Source organism: Hetaerina americana, unplaced genomic scaffold, assembly GCF_022747635.1.
Source record: "Hetaerina americana unplaced genomic scaffold, ioHetAmer1.1.p SCAF_4, whole genome shotgun sequence".
Taxonomy (NCBI): Eukaryota; Metazoa; Arthropoda; class Insecta; order Odonata; family Calopterygidae; genus Hetaerina; species Hetaerina americana.
Window position 1 is genome coordinate 42,183,949 of NW_027286985.1, and position 24,842 is coordinate 42,208,790.

Genomic DNA, 24,842 nt, shown 5'->3' on the forward strand with positions numbered 1-24,842 from the left:
ACACGTCGGTATCTTATCTTTCTCTAATGAGTTGATCGATTCGAAAGGAGGGTGATAACTGATCGCTTTACAATGTCGAAAAAAGAGAGTGGGGTGTAATTTTTATAGGACCAGAACAGAAGCTAAAAATATTGAAATCTAAATATTTTGGCTGAGACTATTTCCACAATTTGTAATACATTAACACTACGCGTGAACATAGATCGATCCTGTAAGATATTACTGTACGTAATATAGTATATAGAGATGACTATACATTACATCACTATAAACGAGCTAGTAACAAAGTGGAAGATACGTTGGAAGGAATTACGCACCTAAGTACACAATTTTTATTGGTGCGACATGTTTCATCGTGAAATGGCATCATCAGGCACGAGGATTAAAGTGCATTTTGGCGTATGCATATACAAATTCTGCGGAAAGTTACCTTCCTACGTTCAGAATATTTACAGCTTCCAAGGAGTGAAGCCTGAAACCGTAAAATTCACAGCGGAAGGTAATATCTCAAATCCATTATGGCCACCAGTACTCACTTAGCTATCTCACATGCGAAAACACAAAAAGCATTATTTTTCACAGTGCTTGCACTTGCATGTTAAATGAAGTGTGCAATTGTACAATGAAGTTACCCCCTGAAGTCCAGCAACACAAAACAATATCTCCGTTTCCATAACTGCCAGTCAAATTTGCGACGGAATGAAATGTCCAAGAACACAACCAAAATGCAAGCCAATTTCCCAAAATTTGAACGTCTCAAATTTTGGAAGTGTGTAATTTAAAAGTGTATTTTTAAAAAATTGAATAATAATCAGATCGCTTCCTGTCACCTTCCGCTGAATGGATGGTTTATGCTCACGGTTGGCTGCTTACACAATGGCCCGCCCCAGGCTTCCTGATTTCTTAGGAAGTTAATTTATACGGACAACCGGCAGGAAAGAAGGCAGACGGCCGATGAATACTTGATGCGTGATTTCACTTGCCCCATACCTCTATTACAAGGTTAAGTTCGGCCCTGCAACAACTCACTACGTCAAAATTCGGGTTAATGACACGGTGGTCGTGACGGGTGGGAAAGAGGCAAGGCGCCAAATTCTAAACGTGTCTTTGCGCGTTTCCCAAATGCGCGGATCCAGTAAGACACGAGGTGAGGAACGCCCACGCAAGTTATCTATTGTGAAAAATACTTCCTCTGTCTGCGTTCATGTGGAATGGAAATAAAATATCTTGATGCTATTAACTCAATGGCGAATGTAAGAAGAGTAGGGAATATTTTCAGGGTTAACGAAATTGAAAATAAATATTACTTATTACTAGACATTACTAATAAATGCTGTCTCATGGTCATAAAATTAGCTACTTCATGGCGAAATTCCGTCTCTAAGCAGTGTGATTAGTTTTGAAATACTACTAAATGATCGACTTTTATTGAATAAAATAAGGTTATTAAATTATTTTTGTTCATTAATAATCAAAATTATAAAAAATTACTCCCTTTACAGGTTTTCTAGATTCATCATTGTATTTAGTAGTAGTATTGAGGGGAGCCCAACTGCTGAGGTCATTTGCGCCATAAGGGATGGACAGGTAAGGATGAAGGGTGGAGAGATACCCGGCGTCGGCATTAGCCTACTCTTAACGAAAGGCGCCAAGGTGTCCGCAGTTTAACGTCCCATCCGACGGACGGCGTACTTACTCAAAGTGCCCTCCACAAAGCACCTCAAGTAGGGATCGAGATAACTCTGAAAAATATTCAACACCGCCGGGAACCCGAGCCCTCTGGGTGGGAAGCCAATACAATAGCCACCGCACCAATCCCGATCCCCTTCAGTAGTCGTTTTTACTATAACAGATCGGAATGGTGCAGTGGATAACGTACCGGCTTCCCACCGAGAGCGCCCGGGTGCGAATCCTGGAGGCGACGGATATTTTTGAGTGGAATACCGATCCCTAACTGAGGTCCTTTGTGGAGGGCACTTTGAATGAGTACGCCGTCCGTCGTATGGGACGTTAAGGTGCGGATTGTTTGGCGCCTTGCGATAAGTTCGTTTTATTTTACATCCACATTCAACATTTCAATACATCGTGTTATATATACGATTAACAAACAAAAGAGTAAATAAAACAATGATTTGAAATGCATAAAGATAACAGATTCGGACGATTATTAACAGCAGCGTGGACCAGCAACATATCGGAGGGAAATTTGAAAATATTGCGATCATGAGCGAAAAATAAAAAAATTAGGACTTTTGGAATCAAAAATGTATTGCGGTCGAATTTCATCACACATAAAGTGAATCCATTACGTACCACGCACAATTTCACATGAGCTTCGCACCATCCACGTCCAAAGCGAAATTTCAACATTTTATCTCGCAACCTGAATCAGGATAGTAGTTGTGTTGAGCTGACGAGGAAAACAATGCAATGACTTTACGCAAATGAACCTACACCATGACCGACGTCACCCTCATTTACAGGGCAACCTTTTCGCATGTCGTGATTAACATGGTCTCTGAGTCAAGAGGTCGAGCGTATATTGAAGGATTCTGAAATTTAGGCATGGATAAAAATTGAGATCGTAAGCTGGACAAAGAGAAATACAAAACACTGAAAAAAGGGTAAGAGGAGAGAATAAGTCGCAGGGGGGAATCTAACGAAAGAAAAGAGTGGGTGGAAGAAATATTAAAAGGTGGCGGAATGTTGAAGGCCATAATAGAAGGGAGAATGTCGTTGTGCGGGGTAGAAAAATAAAGAAAATAGGCTGTTTAGACAGCATCAATTGATATTACGAAGAACTGAAGAAGAAAACATGTAGGGCAAAGAAGCGAAAGTTCGTGTAATAAGTAGAACACAAGAGCTGTTATGGGCTGTTCAAAATCAACCTTCCATAGGCAGTACACCTCAAAAAAGGGCGGAAGGGAAAGTGTCAAAAGGATGAGAAAGGAGACGACATTCACCTTTCCCTTGATTAGAACCAATACGTAACAACGAACAATGATAAAATAGTATACTTTCCAATCCAAGAACTTGACCATGAATACTGATGGAATGTATGTAACAGATTCCGGGACAGCGGCAATGTTTCAACCACAATTTCTTTATCAATTTCACCATTTGCCAATGGCCGGAAAACTGGTTCCTGGGGCGATCCAACGCAAAGAGTGGGTCGATTTCACTCTCGGAATTAGAATAATTCAAGGAAACAGAAGTACGAAAAACTAAAAGATTTAAGGAAGCAGAGACGCATTAAATTGGTAGAGCAAAAACTATCCTCGCACCAGATAGTATCTTCTAACTGAAAATTTTTATCTATTTGTGCCCATGAAAAATCAAATCATCCAAGATCCATAATATGATTTTGTACACCGAATAAAACAATCAACACACCCAACATAAAGAAACATTTTTGAGATGAAATACAAAACACAGCACTTCAATCATCTTCAACAAATAACATGTCGACATATCAAATCCTTTGCATGACCAACTTCAGAAATACTAAAATGATACAACGGTGGTGTCGGAAACATGTGACAATAGGTACGGATGAGCTTTAATCGCGTAAGTTTTTGATGCAACGGCAGAAATGTTTAAAATGTGTAATCAATTTGTGACCAAAAAATTCAACTGCCGCTGTCAAACCATCAAATCTCATTCCTGGAACATTATTTCTTCTAAATATACTTTACTACTACGGAAATAAATACCTCATGCAGTAAGACCATCAATGCTGAAATGAATAATCAGTCGATATGTAAGGTGATTATAACGTTTGGGGGCCAAACGAAAATTTTCTGGGCTCTGTTAATTCACTTGGCTGTGTGCCGCTTTTTCACTAGGATGTCTCGCGCACGAAAGACGTTCTTCACTGAGAGCTACCACCGTAACACATCCCGCTCACGTAGTCCGGAAGACCCAAATGCCATACCCATATAGGATGCCGGAAGAATAGTCTTTGAATAGCAACCTAAGACACGCCCAAATCAAACTATGGAATGGAAAGACAGACACAAGTTCATAATCGTTCTCTCCTATAACGCAAAAGAGGCATAACTAGAAAGATCGCAGTAGAACTTCACTTATTACTACTTCCCAGGTGGGCATCGTACTTAGCGCGGTGAAACACATGCCAGACCGAACTTCACAGAGCGCCAACTGAGAAGTGATACAAGACTATTAAATATGCTCAGTTGAATAAGTTGTGTAGGATCACACATATAAGGAGATACAAATACGGAATAGTAGGTGACACTTGCAGCTGAACACATGGCAATCCACTATCAATTTTAGCGTCCAAAGAAACTAACACAGTGGGGTGCAAGGAAATAAGAAAGAAGAAAACAACGGTAGAATTGTTCTTAATAAATATGAAAGTCAACACACGATAATGGTAACCTGGGAAATTTTTTACGGAGTATTTCTTAGCATATAATAAAATATTTACAACAAATTGTAATGTGATCGAATACCGCTGATATAATATCAATACGACTGACAATAACTTAATAATGTCACAGTAGGCCCAAGCACTATCAAAATATAAACAATCCCTGGTAACGTTTTCACACCAAATAAAACCCAACTGCGCAGCAACTATTTCAAGGGACGAAGAGTTAACGTAAAATAACAATATGTAAATAAATGATATGTAGAACAAGGAGATTATTACCAACTGTCATCCAATTCGAAAATAACTCCTACGGTTGAAATAGCATCACGAATCCACAATGAATTTCATGATGGTAGCAAACACCATTACACTCTTAGCTAAAAAAAACTGTTATGCCCAATTATTCCCTATTAAATACACCCAGGATAACGAAAATTCGAACACTTTAAATTGCTTTGTTATTCTCTGATGTTATTACACTTCTTTGGTCCGGGTAGTGTACCTCATAGCAAAGTTTCAACGGTGGAGTGACAAGAAATGATAATAGGCAAGAAGTTTATGATTTAGGTGTAACATTAAAGAGCACATGCAAATCTGTACATACCAATATAAAGGAACTAGATCCAATTAATCCTCCTCGGTTCAACAGCTAAGACGTCTTCTAATATTCTTCCGTTCCGCATATTCAAGATTGCCCTCTGTCGGTCTTGAGCGTACAACTGGGAAACAAGTAAAAGAAGTCAGAAATTGCGGAATTTAGTTTGAATATGACTACAGCTGATTTCAGTGTACGTTCTGTGAAGTAAAAATCATTTTAAATGTCGTGGTTGCTATAAGTTTATATAAGATCATAAGTGTACTCGTAATCGAGTCTCGTTTTTATTTATTTAACTCTTCTTCTTAACGCCTGACGTTGCGTCATGTCCGAAAATATAGTAAATTTAAATGTGGGAGTTTTAGGTCATGTGGATAGTGGTAAAACATCTTTATCAAAAGCTCTAAGCACCATCGCGAGCACTGCAGCTTTTGATAAAAATCCTCAGTCTCAAGAGAGGGGAATAACAATAGACCTCGGCTTCAGTTCTCTTGTTGTCAATCCACCTGACCACCTAAGTAATGCATGCGATCAATTGCAGTTTACGTTTGTAGATTGTCCAGGACACGCGTCCCTGGTTAGGACAATTATTGGAGGTAGGAATTAGATCAAATGATCGTTATAAATGTTATGTTATTATTTTTTACTAAACTGATGGCATTTTCTAAAGGAGCACAAATAATTGATGTTATGCTACTGGTCCTGGATATTACAAAAGGAATGCAAACACAGACGGCTGAGTGCTTGATAATAGGCGACATTACTTCCCAAAAAATGATTGTGGTTCTCAATAAAGTAGACCTCCTACCTCCATCTAAACAAACCGCTGCAATCGAAAAGGTAACTTAAATAATTTCTAATGTATATATTATAAGTTCACATAATTTCGCAGCATTAGTTAAGCTAATTTCATCAATTTTCCTGGGTTAAAAAGAAAACCATCGAAATGTTTCAATTAAGTTAAAATTAATAAACACGAGGACCTTGAAAGCAGATGGATAGTGTTTGAAAGTGTCTGATGGGTACTGGCCTATCTCACAAATACTATCCATTTGTCCATTCCAGATAGTTTCCTTTATAATAAATTAAATGTGATGTTAATGAATAGCTTACATATATCAAAAGTGAAATTTGTATGAAAACAGCCGTATTATTTCTGATTATCGATATATATTAGAATTGTATTAGATACTGAATTAAGAGCTGGTCTTTCTGTCCAACATTTCGGTAAATTCAAAGAACTGCGGGAGATGCCGCAACTGTAACTTGAACGTTGTCATCCGCTGATACGCATTACAATGGAATCATTTCAGTGTAAAAGTCATTCGACGGGCATGAAGGTATCCAGTTTCGGATCCCAGCCAAGGCGAATAATTTTTGCACTCGAATTGTAGTATTACAAAATATCAGCGTGTGCATACCAACTCTCGCATTTAATTCCTATACATCTCATAATTTGCATTTTTAGATAAGTCGTAATTAATAAACTTATGGAAATGATATGTTCTTTTCACTCTCAGATGAAGAAAAAAATGGCTATGACATTGAAAAACACCAAGTTTTCTGATGCACCAATTATATGTGTTGCCGCTAATCCTGGAGGTTCAGAGACAAACGCTCAAATGGAGCCAGTAGGTTAGTAGTAATATTGATGAATAATATATTTACATGATGAAGAGCAATATTAAGTCTTTATGTATTGATTCAGGAATAAGACAACATGAATATATTTTCTTTGTTTTTTACATAATATTTTGTCTGACTAATACAGGAATAACTGAATTAATTCAAGAATTGAAGAAAATTGCATTCATCCCGGAGCGCAAGACTACCAGTCCATTTGTGTTTTCCATTGATCATTGTTTCAGTATCAGGGGTCAGGGCACCGTGATGACGGGTACTATTCTTCAAGGGACTGTAAACATTAATGATGTTAGTGTTTCATAATTCAGTCTTCTAAAATTTGAACTGCATGCCTTTTAAATTGATCTTTTTTTTATTCATTCTTTGTTTTTTTAGAATGTAGAAATTCCCATCTTGCGTGTCACCAAGAAAGTGAAATCCATGCAGATGTTTCACCGTCCCATAGAGAAAGCCATTGAAGGGGATCGACTTGGGATCTGTGTCACACAGTTTGACCCAAAACTACTCGAAAGAGGAATTGCATGTTGTCCTGGTTATGTTCCCACCATATATGCTGGAATTCTGCCAATCAATCGGGTAACTTATTTCAAGGAGAAAATATGTACACGTTCCAAGTTTCATATAAGCTTGGGTCATGAAACAGTCATGGGCAAAGTGTCACTTTTTCAAGAGCTTCAAACTAGTTGTTCAAGCGCAGAAAATAGTTTTGATTTTGACAAGGAGTATGCATATGTTGAAGAGATTTCTCCTGAAGAATCTCAAACAACTAAGAGTGTGCAGACAGTAGCACTGTCTGAGAAGGCAGTCACATTAAAGAAATATGCCCTCCTCGAATTTGAGCATCCTATACCGGTAGTTCCTGGTTGCTTAGTGATTGGCTCAAGATTAGATGGAGACATTCATGCCAATGTTTGCAGGCTTGCATTTTGGGGAAGGTTAGTGCACAGCATTGATGACAAGTCTTACCAGACAACTCTATTGCCCAGGCTTAAGGTTTTCAAAGAGAAACATAAAACAGGATTAGTGGAAAGAGCAAGTAATGAAATGGAAGTGATTGGAAAGTCCATGTTCAAGAAAGAAACTAATCTGCAAGTTTTTATGGGTTTGAAAGTAAAGCTGTCCACTGGAGAGGATGGAGTAATTGAAGGCTCTTTCGGGCAGAGTGGTAAAGTGAAGATAAGAATTCCAGGTAAGCTTATTTCAAATAATGCTTGACTTTATTTTGTATCTTATTTTAAACTAAACATCTATTAAATATGACTTGAATACTCCCATATTGACTTGATTGTGACAAACCAACCAAAGTACTCAAACTCAAGGTTAATTTTGTTTTCAAAACATTAACAAAAAAGCTAATGTTGAATAAATTTACCATAATTGTGGGTGGGGGAGGGAGGGGTAGTGCTTTTATCAGTGTCTACCGTTGGTACCATTTGGAATTAATATGAAGTTCCTTATGGACATCATCAGGGATTTGAACCTAAGATCCTCCCTTATAAATAGCACAATGCTCTTCTCACTAGAGTATCATCTCATGATACTCTCCAGAAATATATAGTTGCTTTTTCCTCCAAGTAGTATCTGTGAAAATGCAAAAAAGTGTAATGCATAAATGCATCTAATATTTTGATTTTTTGCTGAGACGTTCTCTAATTTAGGATAAGAATATATATTTAATTCTTGGGTGAAACCAAAAATTAGAAAACAACTCAGCAACAAAGCAAAATATTAGATACATTTATAAATTTCAATTTTTAGTACACACACACACACATATATATATATATATATATATATATATATATATATATATATATATATATATGTGTGTGTGTGTGTATATATATATATGTACATTCCATTGCATATTATTCAACTAACCAAACTGTTAAAATTTAGTTTTCTGAACAGTTTGAAACTTTGGAATCCAAGCAATATTCCTTTCTATTCTGTTCATAGGTACAGCAATTTTTTTTAATAGATAATGCTTTCTGTGATTTGAAGCCTCTCTGGTGCTTAAGCTCCGTGTAACAACCTCAGGAAGAATCTAGATTAGGGATAGACCACTTATGTTTTTCAGGACATTAATGATGACTTATTCAGGGAAGGCTGGGGAAGAAGTGTGAAGATCAATCAAGGGTGTGGATACACTCAATATTTGGTTACCGTATTTGATAAAGCAGCATGGTTGCTAAATGGAAATGACTGTTCTCAGAATATGACAGGAGGGGAGTCCTGGTTCACAACTGGGTAGCCAATGTTGTGCCTGAAACCAAGTATGTTGATTTTATGGGTCCCAGAAATTCTATCAAACAAATGGTACTACAGGGAAACGGAATTGCCTTATTGCCCAAAAAGGGGTCATTTCTATTGCTGTAGGTCTTATGTTAGCACCAGCTGATTTCTGAATTCACCATTCAAACTGACACATTCAGGTTGACAACTGGTTTCATTTGATATAGGAGACCAACAATATACTTGATGTCTGTTTGTTCCATTTAAAGATTCCAGTAGGATTATCAATAGCATCTTTCAAATGTTGCCTCCATCTGACAAAATACTTGTCAGAAGTCAGTTGGCAGGTCTACATAAGCTGTAGGAAATAAAAATGCTAAAAATTGAATACATGAACTTCTTCAAATGCTTTATCTTGTTTCACTGACAGCATGCCTGCATGTTTTAAAATTGAGTAAAAGATACCGTTGAAATTTTTATTAATAAATTTGTTTATTAACTTCAATGCTACTTCTCAGCCTCAAACCCATTTTCTCAAAATTCACGATTGGTGAAGATTAAGAGAAGAGCAAACAAGAAAATAATTGCTAAGCTCTTGATTGGTGCTCTGGAATTTTCATCTGTTTTAATACAGATTTGAGACCATATTTGAGTAGCCATTCTTTCTAATCACTAATTCATCATTCTGTGAAATCTATACTTTGATCACTCCTAATTTAGAAAGAATTACAATAGTGAAACATTTGATGATTTTGCTAGCTGTATGTGTAAATAGTATGCAATGAACTTTCAGTTAAAGCATATGTCATATAATGGTTGTTTCACATTTTATGTGCAGATGAAAACTTGTTGACTGAACTGAAAAATCTTAAATGACAATTCACTCAAAAAGAATTTGTTCTACATATTTTCTACTCTTTGTTTCCCACAAAGGAGGCCTTAAAAAATCTACATACCAACAGTTGTCAGACTCATCAAAGAAGAAAGGAAGACAATCAAATACAGGGGCAACTGAAAATGAAGCTGTCTGTTTTGAGCTTCACTTTAAGAGATATGTTTATGATGTAAATAAAACAGTAAAGCAGTAGCAGGAAAAACAATGCATGTATTTTCTTCTCAACATAAATCTTCACACAATACCCTCTGGTAAAAATTGTTCCTAAACTTTATCAAAACCACAGTTCTTGGGCTATTAAATTTTGCACAGGTGAGGCAGGAAATCCCAACATTCTCTCAACTCAGTCAAAAGTTTAGGGACTCCCCAGATAACTCCTGCACGAAATGTGTATTTCAAATTACAGTACAGCTTGTGGTCTACTCTTGCCATTGACATAGAAAAGAGTAACTTTAATCCAGCACTGAAATGTCGGAAATGTTAATTCTATTACACAGTATGTTAAGATTTGAAGTTGAATACTCTTAATAAAATATAACCCTAGGCAATGGTACTTTACTTAAAACTGGGCACAGAACAACGTCCTAGGAAATTTTAATATGGATTTAGTACTTAAGAATGAATTTTAGAGAGAAAGTTGTTGAAGGGGATTACATAAAAACTTTCACAAGCGCTAAAATAAATATATTTATATGTACCTATCAGATTTAGTCCATTAAAATGAAACCATAGTAGGTAGTTAGCTTATAAAATTTTTAAATGCAACAAAAATAATTTTAGCACAAAAATGCACTTTTAGACACCAAAGAAGTTCAACCACATACAATAAATACATAGAGGTTCTATAAAAATTAAAAATATAAATGTTTAGCTAACAAGAATAATACTGTCGAAAAAGGAACAAATTGAAAGACAGACTTCACAATAAAACCCAAAATAATAAAAGGGTTAACATAATTTGATTCTGTAGAGTGAGAGGGTAGAACTTTTCTACACATAGTTTATATACATATTATTTGACAACATAAAAGTCTGAGCCTAATACAAAATAAGATATATTCTGCATTTCCCTGACTTAATTGATATCAGGTGCAGCACTGCAACCATGCCACCATTTGCAAATATCCTTAAAAACTTGGAATTACCAAATTGCCTTGCAATTTTAATACTTATCAATTCCAGCTCTCTATTTGACAAGAGTCACTTTCTTTAAAAAAGATCGTGAAATAGATTCTCTCTCTTTAGCCTTCTGCATTATCAGGCAAACAGGAACAAGTCAGTCCTCACACTGCAATGAATAATATAATCACCACAACCATCACACCAGAGAGAACTCCAATAGCAATCCACTGTCTTCGATCTAAAAAAAATAATAAAACATGGTTTCAGCATTAGGTAAAGAAGATATATATGCATATATAATGCCTGTCTATTAGTTACACAATGTGATTTCTAATAACTAATCAATTGGCAATTGTGTCAGGTAAATTTTGTTGCTAGAGAAAGCTGACTTTTTACACCTTGAGAACTGTTGCCTTTCCAACAAATGGTTCTGCCAACTTTGCACCACCCATGTAAATACTCACGTTCCCCAATTGGAATAAAACACTAGGTGGAAAAGATTTTTCATCATCAGAAGCAGGTGTAGACAAATTGACCAGGTTACAACTTGCAATAGCTGCCATAGATGCCATATTGGAGTATAATCAATGAAACTTGTCCTGTGCACACAATAAGTTTCCATTATAACAAAATTAAATTTTTGCACATTAAATTTAGCAGATATATTCATAATAAATCTTTTTTTGATCAGTCCTCATATTTTATGTTGGAAAAACAATTTCATCCTTCCCTGTATTAACACTCCATGTGGTAATTTGTGGAGTCATAAATAGTTATGCATATTTTCTATCATTTCACTTCTCAATTTAATTCATATGACACAAAAGACAATCCTCCTTTGGAGAGAAGGGAAGTGATCCAGTTGATGTCATATTTAATGCCCATTTTTTGATCGGGCCTCATTCACTGAAAGAGAAGACCATTTTCTCTTCACTGTTGTTACCTACATTACAAAAGAATTTGATGGATATATATTACTATATTTACTAAGTCAAAGGTCACTTTATTTTGGGCCTCGACCAAGGCCGCCTCTCCTGCAGCTCTCATCTATCCTACATTTCATGAACGTCAAACACAAACATGCAAGCATGCACAAACTGGGTGAAAACCAGGTGCATGTTCAACAGAACAGACAAAAATACCTTTCTCCATTTGGGAAACTGTCTACATCAATCAGATGTATGAAGTTTGAAAAGGGGACTAACAAAAAATAAAACACCAGTGTTTCATGCAGGAAAATCAATGGTACTTTTAAAAAAAATTTTGAAGAATGCTTCCACTACAACAATTTTGAATATTAAGCATTCTATGGTGAAAATAAAGGTAAAACTCAATATGTTCATGAAGTGTTGGAAAATGAAAATACCAAAGACAAGGATAATACAATCACAATGATATTTTGCACCCATCCCACTACCCACTGTTCAACATTCCACACTTGAAACAAAAGGAAAGACACCTTACTCTCTCCTTTCATTAACCCTCCCCTAAGATTCAACTTTCCTTGAAACAATACATGCACAACAAGGAACTTCTATAGCTTCCTTTGCACAATCAATATTTCTCCTCTCATCCCCTGAACTATGCTGTTAGCACACACCCATCACCACCTCTACATAATGGAGAATGCAAAAATTTTACAACTACTTCTGAGGATTTTTTAATGCTGATACAGGGTGTAGCAATTCATTTTTAGAGGAAATGTTTAATAACTTAATTTTACCCAATATATTAAGTATGTGGGTCGCAGTAGTCCAGGGTTAGAGCGTTGGACTACGGACCGGAGAGCCTGAGTTTGATTCCGGGGCAAGCCTCTCTGGGCCCCTGCAGCTACACCCAAGCTATGTGATTTTTCAGGAACCAGATCTTCCTAGGAAACTATAACCAGCACAGGGAAAGAAACTGGCCCCCCTACCCTGATGTGTGAATATCACACGCTGTCAGGCTTAGTACTCGGTGAACTCAACTATCACCTACCAAACGGACTTCGGGTTGATTACTGTGTTTTATGTTTATATTAAGTATAAAAATACCTAAATCACATCCTGTGATATGCAGACTATGAGTGTTACAATAAATTTCATGTTAGTTAAAGTATTGGCATGAGTCTGTATTCATTGCCAACTCCTCAGATTACATGGATTTGAGGCATCATTCGACTACTTTACTTCTGTTATGTTGGTCATACCGCTTTTTATTGCTAATGGATGGATCCTAAGATATGAAAAGCAATGTCTCTTGGTAGTTGGAAAGTCAAAAGTACTGATGAAAATAATATACGTAAGATCTTTTGCAAAGTAAATGCACTGCTTACTATTATAATACAATCACAATGTAGCAACTAAGCACCAGATGAACTAGATGAAATAAAGAACATATCGCACTTCCACAGTAAGCAGTTACACAAATGCAACCTATGTTGGGTCCATTATTATTTAACATGCCTTATCTAAAGCAAACCAAGGTGTCAATGTGGATAGGCCCTTGCTTATTGAAAAAAACACTGATTGAACATGAACTGATTTTTCTGTTTGTCGTATAATTAAATTGCATTTTGTCTTACCTTAAAAATTTCTCCTAATCTACCAACCAAAAAAACCAAAAAATTTCTCCTATTCATACCAACTAAGAATTTTAATAAATGTTTTAAAAGAACCTTAAAGCAAATTTTGTATCTATGGGGTAAAGGTACAAAACTGACTTAGTTGATGTCTAGCAGGTACTTTTGACTTGGCCATCATATTAATGTACAAGTATATATTTTCTGAAATCTGTCGAAAGTGTATGCCACGCATTGATTGAATATAGGTAAAATATACACATACTCTATACACACCATAATAAAACTACATATTTTTCCAGTTCCAACAGTTTTACATAGCTGATTTCACTGTAGAATTGAAATACAACCAATTCCATGGTGACATCACAGGATTTGTAATAGTCAACTGTGAATTACAAATATTTGCAAGTTCTCCCTCCCACCTTGGGATGCATGCATGGTAGAAAAATTTTTGTTAATATGTTGTCTTAAATTAAGAAAAAGAATTAGATGAGCTATTCCTAAAGCAAGCAAAATATTTGTGATGATAAATGAATACATTAAAGAATATCCTAGGAAGAAACGAAAAATATACTTATTAAGGCATTGTAGGACTGAGGGATCCGGATGTAACAAGTCCCCAAAGAGTGTTTTGCTGTGAAAGTGTACTGTTGATAACAGTCTTGTAAATCATGAGCTTTGTGAGAGTGTTCCCCTAGTTAGTCATTTGCATCTTGATTAAGCTCATTTGAAACCTCTTTGATGCTAGTGGGACTGTGACAAGCTTATCTATTTGCGAAATAAATATCTCAGACAGCTACTGGGGCATAGTCCAGTTGAAAGCTTGTTGCCCCGACCTGCGCAGAAAGATGCATGAATGTGGGGAAATTCGCCTAGAGAGGAATGGTAGGAGAAAGGCTTCCGGCAGCCGCTTAGCAGTTCAGCCAATGGTAGCGGAAGGATTTGTGAACAGCTTTGAAAACATCGCCAAAAGCACACGTGAGTATTGCTCTTAGCCAATAGTTTTTTGCAATTGAACAATATTCCATGCTACATTAACACTACATTAACTCTCAATATTTTTAAAACAGTAGGAAATTAATAATGCAAAAACGAGTTTTACCTTAATTATTTTTTTAATGTGTTTACATGCTTCAATCAAAAAACTTCCATACTCACTGTCGCTTTCAGAGCTTTCATCAGTTTCTTCTACATTATTTATAATTTTATAATGAAAACTGTTCATAAAGACTTCATTTGCAATAAATGTAACAGTCGTGCACACTTTTAAGGGGAACAGTGATTCCCTCGACTGCTTCCTTCTTCATAAAAGTTAAAACTTTATAAATAATCTCCTGCGCCTGACTATGAAATGCCTTCCCATTACCTACTTTTGAATCCGTGGTAAACTACTCTTAACTACCAATGTCATCTATGAGTTAACTAAATCTTCCAATAATAAGTATAATCAAATGATCTTAAGCTGAATACCTATATCTTAAATAAATATATGATATTTATGCCTAACCTACGAAAATACCATATCTAAAAATTGAACTAATATCATAAAATAAACTAACAATTTAAACAATGGAATTTTAAATTTGGCTAACTAACAAACTGAAATAACCTACAAATATGATGCTAAGAATACACCAAAGATAAACTATCTAATAACCTAAATAATACTTGAGGAGAAAAAAAAACTAAAAATAAAGCTACATAATTTAAATGTAAAACTAAAGAAAAAGGTTGAAAAAGCAGCGAGGTTACCAATGAGTGCACATGGTCACAGTGAGGTATTTAGAGAGAATTAAACTTTCATCCACACCCCTCTCCTATGTACCCTTTTTGGAAAGGGTACCCTCTAGGCCCAAAACTTGTTTCTGCATATGGACCACAAGCTTTCAACTGAGCTATAGTTCCTTTGTTACCTTTTAATGCTATTCCTGCAAAAAGGCTTTCAACTTTCCTGGCAAGAAAACCAACTGTTCAGAGAGCAATAAACCTTGTGGTTGTGCTTCCAATGGAATTCATTTTTCCAAAAATAACCAAGAGGTTTTTGTGGCTGCAATAGCTAGTTCCCTGCATGAGTTATTCAATGGCATGGGGTTCATCTCTCCATATATCATTGTATAAAAACTGAATGATTTTTATATTACATGGCTTAAATTAATTTTTACTTCATGGTTAGAGTTAAAAATTACAACGCTCAAATGAGTAACCCCCCATTTAATTCTTAGGATCTCAGAAGTATTAGGGTTCTCAATCACTTTGCAAATTTTGAAAGCAAGTAAAAACATTTTTTAACAATTTTACTGCTTGAAGCATTATAAGAGTCGGAGAACGTAGGAGAAAAGTTTCCTTTTTCAGAGAGAAAAGGTTTGATAAATACATATTATAAAACTTTTTACACTGATATTTTTCTAGATAACCTTGGTGACCAAGTGAATGAAATAATTCATTTTGGCTACAACAATGACACTAACAGCACATATTAGGCATGAGAAAATAAGTTAGAAAAGATGAAAATGAGGGTTGGAAAATACATTTATAAATTAATGTGAAAATTTTCAGCTGATGCTAAATCTAGAAATAGTATTTAGTTTAAATATTACTTAATTTTCTTAGTTTTATTTAACTTACTATGCAGGTAATTATTTTTTAATTTAAATTTTTTTATTCATTTAAGCACCAATACATGTAAATACCCCTACAGTGACTTGTGAACTCTGATTAAATTCAAAAAATGACACGGCATAAATCCCTGGCATGACTTGTATCACTAGTCCTGAGATTTTGTATAGTGGAAAATTTAGAGTAAAAACAAATGGGATGGAATATGTGAAGCACTTGAATGTTCCTAGTACTTCACATTCCAATGTAATATATATGTAAATATATATATATATATATATATATATATATATATATATATATATATATATATGTAAATATATATATATATATATGTAAATATATATATATATATATATATATATATATATATATATATATATATATATATATAAATTCATTCCTATATCTATATATATAAATTTACAGGAACTACAACTATAAAGTGACCTGGAATGACTTTTAGGACAATGCCTTGGTCCAGGCATGAAAGACCAATGAGATTAGAAATATCCGTAATATATTCAATTTTCCACAATATGAGGCATAAATGAGTAATTTCAGTGAAACTAGTCCCACATTTTATCAGCTAATCTAAAATTTGCATTATTATACTATGCACTACATTTAATTTTATTTTATCATTCATAATTATATCATTCACTACATTTTTATTCTATTTCATTAATTAAAGGATATATCAAGGTGCCAAGTAACTGTTTTAACTGGAGATAATTACTGAGCAAATGTATTTTTAAAAGAAATATAGTCTCTTGAGTTCCAGCGATTAATCCCTAAAGTTCGATGCAGTTTATCTATCAGTCCTGGTAGATATTCTGATAAGGCTAGTTCAGCAAATTGTTGGTAATGTTGTTGCTGCTTTTGTATAGCTAAATAAATTGCATTAAAATATTTTTATAGCTGCTATCCATCATTATTTAATCAATATTTTATGAAAAATAGTAAGGCACAAGACGTGGTAATATGCTAATTAAAGGGACTTTGAATAAACAGTTAGTGGACAAAAAAGGGTTTGGCAGCTGACAATTGAAATCTTTTATCATATACATGTGATAAACCTAAATGGTTTGACATTCATGGAAAAGAGGAGGGTATCTGCTTTAATAATGCTAGATCACTTTCAATAATGTAATTAACGCTTTAATCATTCATGATTTTTGATGAGTTACTTCCATGAATTTTTGCCATGCTTCTTTACAACAAACCTCCAAAAAATGCTCTTTTTCCAGCCGCATATATTTTGATTAGATACATAAGGGCTATTCATAAATACATTATTCTAAAAAATTTCTTTAGGATAGCAAACTTTGGCTTGGTCAAGGAATGGACAGATGGTGGTTGAGTGCTTTTCCCATGTAAAATATTCATAGGCTGCTATTCAGAGTAATGGCCACATTAAATTACTCATATTGATCCATGGCCAATTATAGTGGGATCATGGCTCTAGATATAGGTGGGCAATAAATTCTCTGGGTAGGAGTAAGAATAACCACCCCCATTCCTCCAGGTATGAGTGATATCTGGAACAGCACTTTAGTATTCCCTCAGCTAGTCAGGATGCAAAGGATGGGGGAATATTCCCCAAATGCCAAAGTCAACAGATAAGTTGGATGGTGAGCATAATTTAATATATTTGACACTAAGTTTTACCAGTAATAAACAAGCCAATTCTTTAATCCTTAAAAGTGCTTTAAAATGAATACAACATTTGTCTTGATGATATTTACTACCATCATATTTCAGAGGCCTTACAATATACGTAGTATATTCTGAAATAGACTTTTCAGGAATATCTACCAAATAGAACATCTACACTGATGATCTGTATTAGCATATCTACTGTAGCTTTCCGAGTTATTCGTATTATGCTAAATAAAATACAAATTGTGGAATGCATTCCAGTAAAACCATCTGGTTAAAAGACTTTGTTTAAGTAATCAGAACAAGTATGCCAGTGTTTCAATCTTTAACATTATTGTATTCTTTCTTTAATTATGCAAGCTTTAAAGCTACTATTGAATAATTTTGGCAAATATCCAAGTTGTGCTTTTGAAATTGTTGCTATTATTATTATAAATACGTGAATAATAAAATGTTGTGCAATTAGCTCAATATGTTCCAAAACTAAATTAGTTAATAAAATTTCACATGGAATGGGAATATTCAAATTTACTTAATTATGGCCGATATATTGCTATATTCCCAGATACTGAAACTTGACCACAGAAAACACACAGCTATATGATAAAGGCAAGAATTTTAACATATGATATACTTAAACCAAAAGTTTTGTTATACGTAAATATCATTGGATTTTTAAATCAATTGACTGCGGTAATATCCATGCACCCATTAAGACTGCATCCTATAATTTATTCACACTTATTTGCCAGTTGTGCGATCCAGGGAAAATAAAGGTTTATTGACAACTTTTTGTAACCTCAGTAAAATGAGTATGCCTTAATTAATTTAGTGTAATTTTTTCAAGTGTTTTCACCACCATGTGAATAATTACAGATTTTGATGATGAAATATTCTAACAATTCCAAATAATCAGAAATTTTTCTTACCTAATGGAATATACAACAAGCTAATGCATTTAAAATTCACAATTATGCATAATTGGAAATCATTAGAGGATATTTAAGGGATTTCTACAAACCATTAGAAATATGCAAAACTTTGGCCACTTTCTTCATAGTTGAATCAATCTTAGATTCATTGTTTTCTAACTCATTCCCAAATTCATCCAGCATCCTGCAAAGAGAGGCATAATTTTTAACATTATTAATCTCCCCTACATATAATATCATAATCATGATTTAAATTTTTATCAACCATATTTAATATTTTTTTTAATATTTGGCATTAAAAAGTTAAGTACAAAATAGCTAATTGATTTATTAGATAATAAAAAACATTGAAAAGGGCACTACATGGGTATCTTAACCAAATATACAGGGTCGCACCCAAAAGTGGTAGGACTGATTTTCTCTGGCACAAACGGAGCCGTGGAGGGGAGTCTGCCTGGCAGGGTAAGGTGGAGGGGGCTCTTAGCAACAGACCAACACCAACCTCAGTCGCCGAAAAACAAAATGAATTTGAATTTAGAGCAACGTTATTCCGTGAAGTGTTGTGCGAAACTCGGGAAGACGGCAACTGATACCCTCGATATGATCAAGCAGGCTTATGGGAACACTGCCTTAAGCCGTTCCACAGTATTTAAGTGGCACAAGTTGTTTAACCAGGGTAGGGAGCTCGTTGAAGATGACCATCGCTCCGGACGGCCGTCGACGGCCAGAACCGACATGAATGTGGACAGAGTGAGGACACTGCTGAACATAGACTGACGCTTAACCAGTGAAGAAATTGCAGACCAGTTGGGTCTGTCTGCATCCAACGTCCAACGCATTATTTCACAGGATTTGGCCATTCGCAAGGTGTGCGCCAAGATGGTGCCGAAAATTCTGAGTGTCGACCAACAGGCAACGCGTGTGCACATTTCCGAAGAAGTGTTAGCCAATTTGCACCGAGATGAAAATTGTTTGGACAATGTGATGACTGGTGATGAAACATGGGTTTTTCAATATGACCCCGAAACAAAAAGACAATCCGCGGAATGGCACGCTTCCACGTCCCCACGTCCAAAAAAGGCTCGCATGAGCAAATCAAAAATCAAAATGATGTTGATTGTGTTTTTCGACCGTCATGGAGTGGTTCACAAGGAGTTTGTCCCACCAGGGGAGACTGTGAATGCAAACTTTTACGTGCAGGTGCTCACCCGCCTCCGAGAGCGCGTGAAAAGAGTCCGACCGGCCATCGCAAACTGCTGGGTGCTTCATCATGACAACGCGCCGTGCCATGGCGCGCTCGTCGTCAGACAGCTCCTGGCCAAATACGGCGTTGCCACGTTGCCGCACCTGCCCTATTCTCCCAATTTGGCACCACCGGACTTCTTCTTCTTCCCCCTGATGAAAAGACAGCTCAAGGGACGACGTTTTGACTCAATAAAGGCTGTTCAAGAGGCTTCGACGAGGGTCATCAACGGCATCCCCAAAGAAAATTTCCAGCGGGCGTACGGGGAATGGGAGCAATGTTATACTAAGTGTGTAGCAGCTCAAGGAGCATACTTTGAAGATTATTAAGTCGATGTAAGTATATCGTCAATAAAATTCTTGTAAAAAAATCAGTCCTAACACTTTTGGGTGCGACCCTGTAGACAATATCATTTTAGTCCTATCATTAACATATACTAAGGTGTACTTTTATTTTGTTAATTATGATTTTTAAAAGAGGAAATGTTCTGATTAGTATTGCATGACAATTCAACACTGCTAACACAATCAAGATCAGCATTTCTCAATTCTACAAAATGAAATTCAAAACTGCCATACATTCTGCCTATTGGAGCAAAATTTGAATTGCTCATTAAAATTGAGAATCAAACTTATCTCAAATCACTACATTTAATATTAATTATAATGCGACAAATAAACACCAGTTAATTTGTTTGATGAGAAGTTTTATCAACATAATAAGACACTCAATTCATCTTGCCATAATTTTTAGCCAACTCTCATCGGGTAATGAACAATCAAGGGTTACGCCACCACAGCTGAAGACATTTATTCTGCAAAAAAAGTGCTGTTAGCCTTATTTCCAATTTCCATTCAAGCTAGTATTGTAAACCAATCTTTCATCAGCTAGGCATTATGTTTGATTCTTACCAGCCTGTGCATTCATTATTGTCTCTGTAATGTGAAGAGAAACCTTTTAAGAATGGGATGAAAGCTCATCCTTAAAATACCTGGAAAAAAGATAACCTTCTAGTACTTAAGAGTAGGCTATCAAAATCATTAACTGATATAATGCATTTTTGCGTCACTTTTCAATCTCTTAGCCCATGTGGCTTAAAAGGTCACAACTAATTTAAATGCATACTCTGCCATCAATTTTAGGTAAAGTGTTTTATTTCTTTAAAGATTTTTCCCAAGTGAAAAAATACCTTGACATCAAATTCTTATATTATACGTGTTGCCCACTGGTGATGACTATTATACTGAATTTGTCCCAACAGTCGAATGAATTATCATTGGGTAGTCACAGGGCACTTAAATCTACAACTAAAAATAATTTATAGTAACTAGCAAATGGTAAGGCCAAATAATCAGCAAAAAAATGGTTGTAAAAATATTTAGATGCAAGAAAGACTGAAAAAAATTATTACTTTCTAGACATAAAAAATCACCCTCTAAGCAAATTGATATCCTCTTCTGTATATCCAAATCTCCATTAGAACGTGTTAAATACCTTTCAAAAACACTGTGGTTGGTAGTCTTTCCATTGAAGTAAATGTATGCAAACTTGAATTAAATTTAAGTATTCTTCACATCCCACTGTTTTTTGAATCTCATCTGATTTTCCTCACATATCTCTTGACCTGTATATGAATTACTTATGTCCCTATGGAACATAGGAGGTGAAGGAAAGCAAACTCCTTTCCATTAATTTTTAAGACCTAAACCATGAATCTGCACCCACAGAATGCAAGAACCTATGATATATAGGTAAATATGAGCCATGACAAAGGTTGATTCGATTAAAGAAAACAATACATTGTACAAAGTTATGACACAGAATTTTCCTATTTGGTAATAGGTAAGGCTGTTAAATATTCAACCATTATTAAAATTCAAAGAACTAGTGGTCATGTAAACACAGGGAAAGTTTGGAATTTAACTCATGTGTGCCATACAGTACACCATAGCATTTTGAATGTCTAAAAATACTGATATTAATACTACAGAATACATCCTGGATAGTAACTTAAGCACGAAGAATCCAAGTTGAAGGTGGTTATGATCAGCTAAGAGACTCACACAGCCTGTTCATCGAGCTCATTGCCAATTTGGTGCGATACAGTCTTAAGAGTAGCTGGCGATTCATGTTCAGATGAGTGTTCATTTGGCGATCTTGCCAATGCCCCCTGGAGCTGCCCTCTGTCATCACCAAACTGCCGACTAGGACTGTCAGCCTCTTCATTCTCCAATTTGGAGTATTTGGTGGTGCCATGGGAACCAGCACCTCCACCACCACCACCCCCACCAACAACATGGACTGGACTGCTACTGTTTTCCAAGAGTGGCTAATTCACCAAAAAGGAAGAAAGTTACCATGGTTAGCCAGCCCATGTGAAACAGGAGACAAATTCAGTCAACTGTAATTCAGCAACAATAAAAATACAAGGAACACAAGAAACACTATGCATGAGTAGTTACCTATTTTCCTCATGGCATGAAACATTGATTTCATGTACATACACCAAAGCTACCTTAGAGGTCAATAATGGAAGACAAATCTCAAACTAATGATGATAATAGTTTTACAGGGCATTTGGCCAACATTCTGAAGAGCAGACCTTGCCAAATTAAGCTGTCCATATAAATGTAGCAAATGTTCAAGGTATTTATTAATAAATCTGAATAACTCTAGTGTTTTCGGGGCTTGGTTTAAATAAAAAAATTTCTTGTTATGCATGGTTATAGCTCCCTTCTTTTTTCTAGTTGAAATCACTTTAACGAAAGACTAAAAACTATTAAATCTGTTCCAATTTATCTGAAGAGAATTAAAGGTTTTTCTTTGGAGAACTGTGAGCGTTTATTAAAGGCAATCGTAATACAGCTATAATTGAATGCCAAAGAGTGCTGAAGTTGCTCAAATTGCAGTGAATGAATATCCTACTACTTTAGCGTCCTTTTTAGAGTTTATCACTGAAGAATAACTTTGAGGCTTGTAGTTGAAGTCATACAATACATAAATGCTGCAAATAATTACCATAAGGTAACCTAGGTAAGGTAAGGTAAATAATTACCATAAATCCTTAACAATGAAAGGCATCAATTTTAATAGCAAAAGACACATGATACTCATATCATTCATCACCATCATTATCCTCTAAAGGTGCAGCTAAATTAGCTTTATTCAGGTGAGATTGAGACTGTAAAAGACCCTTCTTCTATCTAACTGATAATTTTAATAATTCAATAATCCACATTATTCAAATACAGGGCCAGGCAAAGCACTTTCGAGTCAAATTTAAAAACTCTCAAAAGAAAGGGAGCGAAAATATGTATATTAATATATATGTACCAGAAATAACTACTCAAAAAACAAATACATCTAATACTGCAGCCTAGAATTTCATTTGCTGCATGATAACAATAATTAATTGGAATGCTGCAGTGAAGGTTACCTATATACCTACATCAACAAAAGAAAAAACATTCATCATTCAAATATTTAGTGCAATAAAATAACATCGAACTGGGCTCAATTATTTTCTGGCCATTATATGTACACCAAAGGAAACTACATAGTATGTACTATATGAGCAATTACCCTCACTTTTTCAGGGCTTCTTATTGCACCACCCTGTCATCAAAACCCATAACTCAGCATCACATAGGAAGTTTTTCATGCTAACTTAATGACAGCTGTTGCATGGTAGATACTCCTCCTAGGGTACTATGTTTTTATGTTATTAATCAATGAACATCACTCTAGCATAGCTGTCTTAACACTTTCAATATACATCAAAACAAATAAATATTTTCATCTTTGAATAGTAAAAGTTTACCCTAGTCATTTTTCTATGTATATAGTACATGTTTTAATTGATAGCCAGTTGCATAGATATTTTCACCACAAAAAAGAAAAACTCACAAACATAATACATGTAAATGTTTCCTCAAAGACCCTTATTCCTCTTCTCTCAAGAGATACTGCAATGTTTCGTTTCTACCAAAAGTATAAAAGTATTTTTATAAAATATAAGTAGTTAACACATTTAATTTCATCTTGATAAGGAAGAAAAATCAGTGTAATTGGTTTTCCATGCTTATGGTGGCTAATGAAATTACCTGTCTAACCGTCCTGTCACGATCTCTTCCTCTTGAAATGTTCATTTTTTCTTTCATCACCTGAAAATTATCAGAAATTAGTATGTCACAATCAGAAGAGCTCATAAACATTGAGAACTGATTAATTTTGGCATCAGCTACAGTGGAATTTCAATTTAAGATTCACTGAACAATGATTACCCAAAATAATCACAGGTAAACAACGTTTTTGTCTTCAACTCCCTCTTCCTCAATGAAGTATGTATTCAACTCAAGATCCCATAAACATATTGAGTTTTAAGGTAAACAAAAATGAAAGGGTAGCATAAAATACCAATGATTTTAAATTAAAAATTTTCAGATAGTTTCTTAATTTCAGGTCAGTTAAAAACCCCCTTCAGAAAGTATCTTTCCATTCATAAATTTTACATGAAATGCATGTTGCAGAATTTTAAGGATGCAATATAATATTTTCCATTATCAGACTAAATTATAACAAAATATAATCAGCATCTGATTGAAATGTTATCAATGCAACAAGGCATTATGGTCAAATGGAAATAAATTTTTCAACCTACCTTCACTTCTTCTTTCATCTGCTCAATGAAGTTTCGTCTTGAAGTCAGTTCCTTGTTGTCAATTTTAAATTTATTTGGATTCTTTTCGACAATAAGTAATCCAAGTTAAGGATTTTTACAATTGAATAATATTTTGGCAATTTTATCAAAATAAATATATCAAGTTCAATCAAGAAGACAATAAAGAGCAGAAAATAAGAGCAAATGACATCCTATACCCTGGAATAAACCAATTTTTTCCAGCAAAAAGCATTATCAACATATCACATTTTTAACAGC

At 35.0% G+C, this 24,842-nt stretch overlaps 3 protein-coding genes across 3 annotated transcripts in view; 1 reads left to right on the forward strand and 2 right to left on the reverse strand.

Annotated features, from left to right (window-relative positions):
* The window catches only part of LOC139692609 (WD repeat-containing protein 47), a 467,176-nt gene extending 462,089 nt beyond the window's left edge, over positions 1–5,087 (reverse strand). Inside the window, exon 1 of the mRNA XM_071590895.1 lies at positions 5,001–5,087. The gene's annotated coding sequence lies outside the window, so the exon portion shown is untranslated. The remainder of the gene's footprint in view (positions 1–5,000) is intronic.
* Positions 5,088–5,178: 91 nt separating this feature from the next.
* On the forward strand, positions 5,179–9,983 carry eEFSec (eukaryotic translation elongation factor, selenocysteine-specific). Its single transcript, XM_071589818.1, has 6 exons — positions 5,179–5,587; positions 5,662–5,831; positions 6,512–6,626; positions 6,763–6,923; positions 7,011–7,824; positions 9,804–9,983. The coding sequence occupies exons 1-6, from the start codon at positions 5,317–5,319 to the stop codon at positions 9,956–9,958; spliced, it is 1,686 nt and encodes a 561-aa protein (XP_071445919.1). The 5' UTR covers positions 5,179–5,316; the 3' UTR covers positions 9,959–9,983.
* Positions 9,955–24,842, reverse strand: part of Syx6 (Syntaxin 6) — a 33,466-nt gene continuing 18,578 nt past the window's right edge. The window contains exons 3-7 of the mRNA XM_071589819.1: positions 24,564–24,658; positions 24,007–24,066; positions 21,967–22,232; positions 18,750–18,844; positions 9,955–11,125 (exon numbers count right to left, since the gene is read on the reverse strand). Coding sequence (XP_071445920.1) covers positions 11,049–11,125; positions 18,750–18,844; positions 21,967–22,232; positions 24,007–24,066; positions 24,564–24,658 — 593 coding nt within the window. The 3' untranslated portion in view covers positions 9,955–11,048. The remainder of the gene's footprint in view (positions 11,126–18,749; positions 18,845–21,966; positions 22,233–24,006; positions 24,067–24,563; positions 24,659–24,842) is intronic.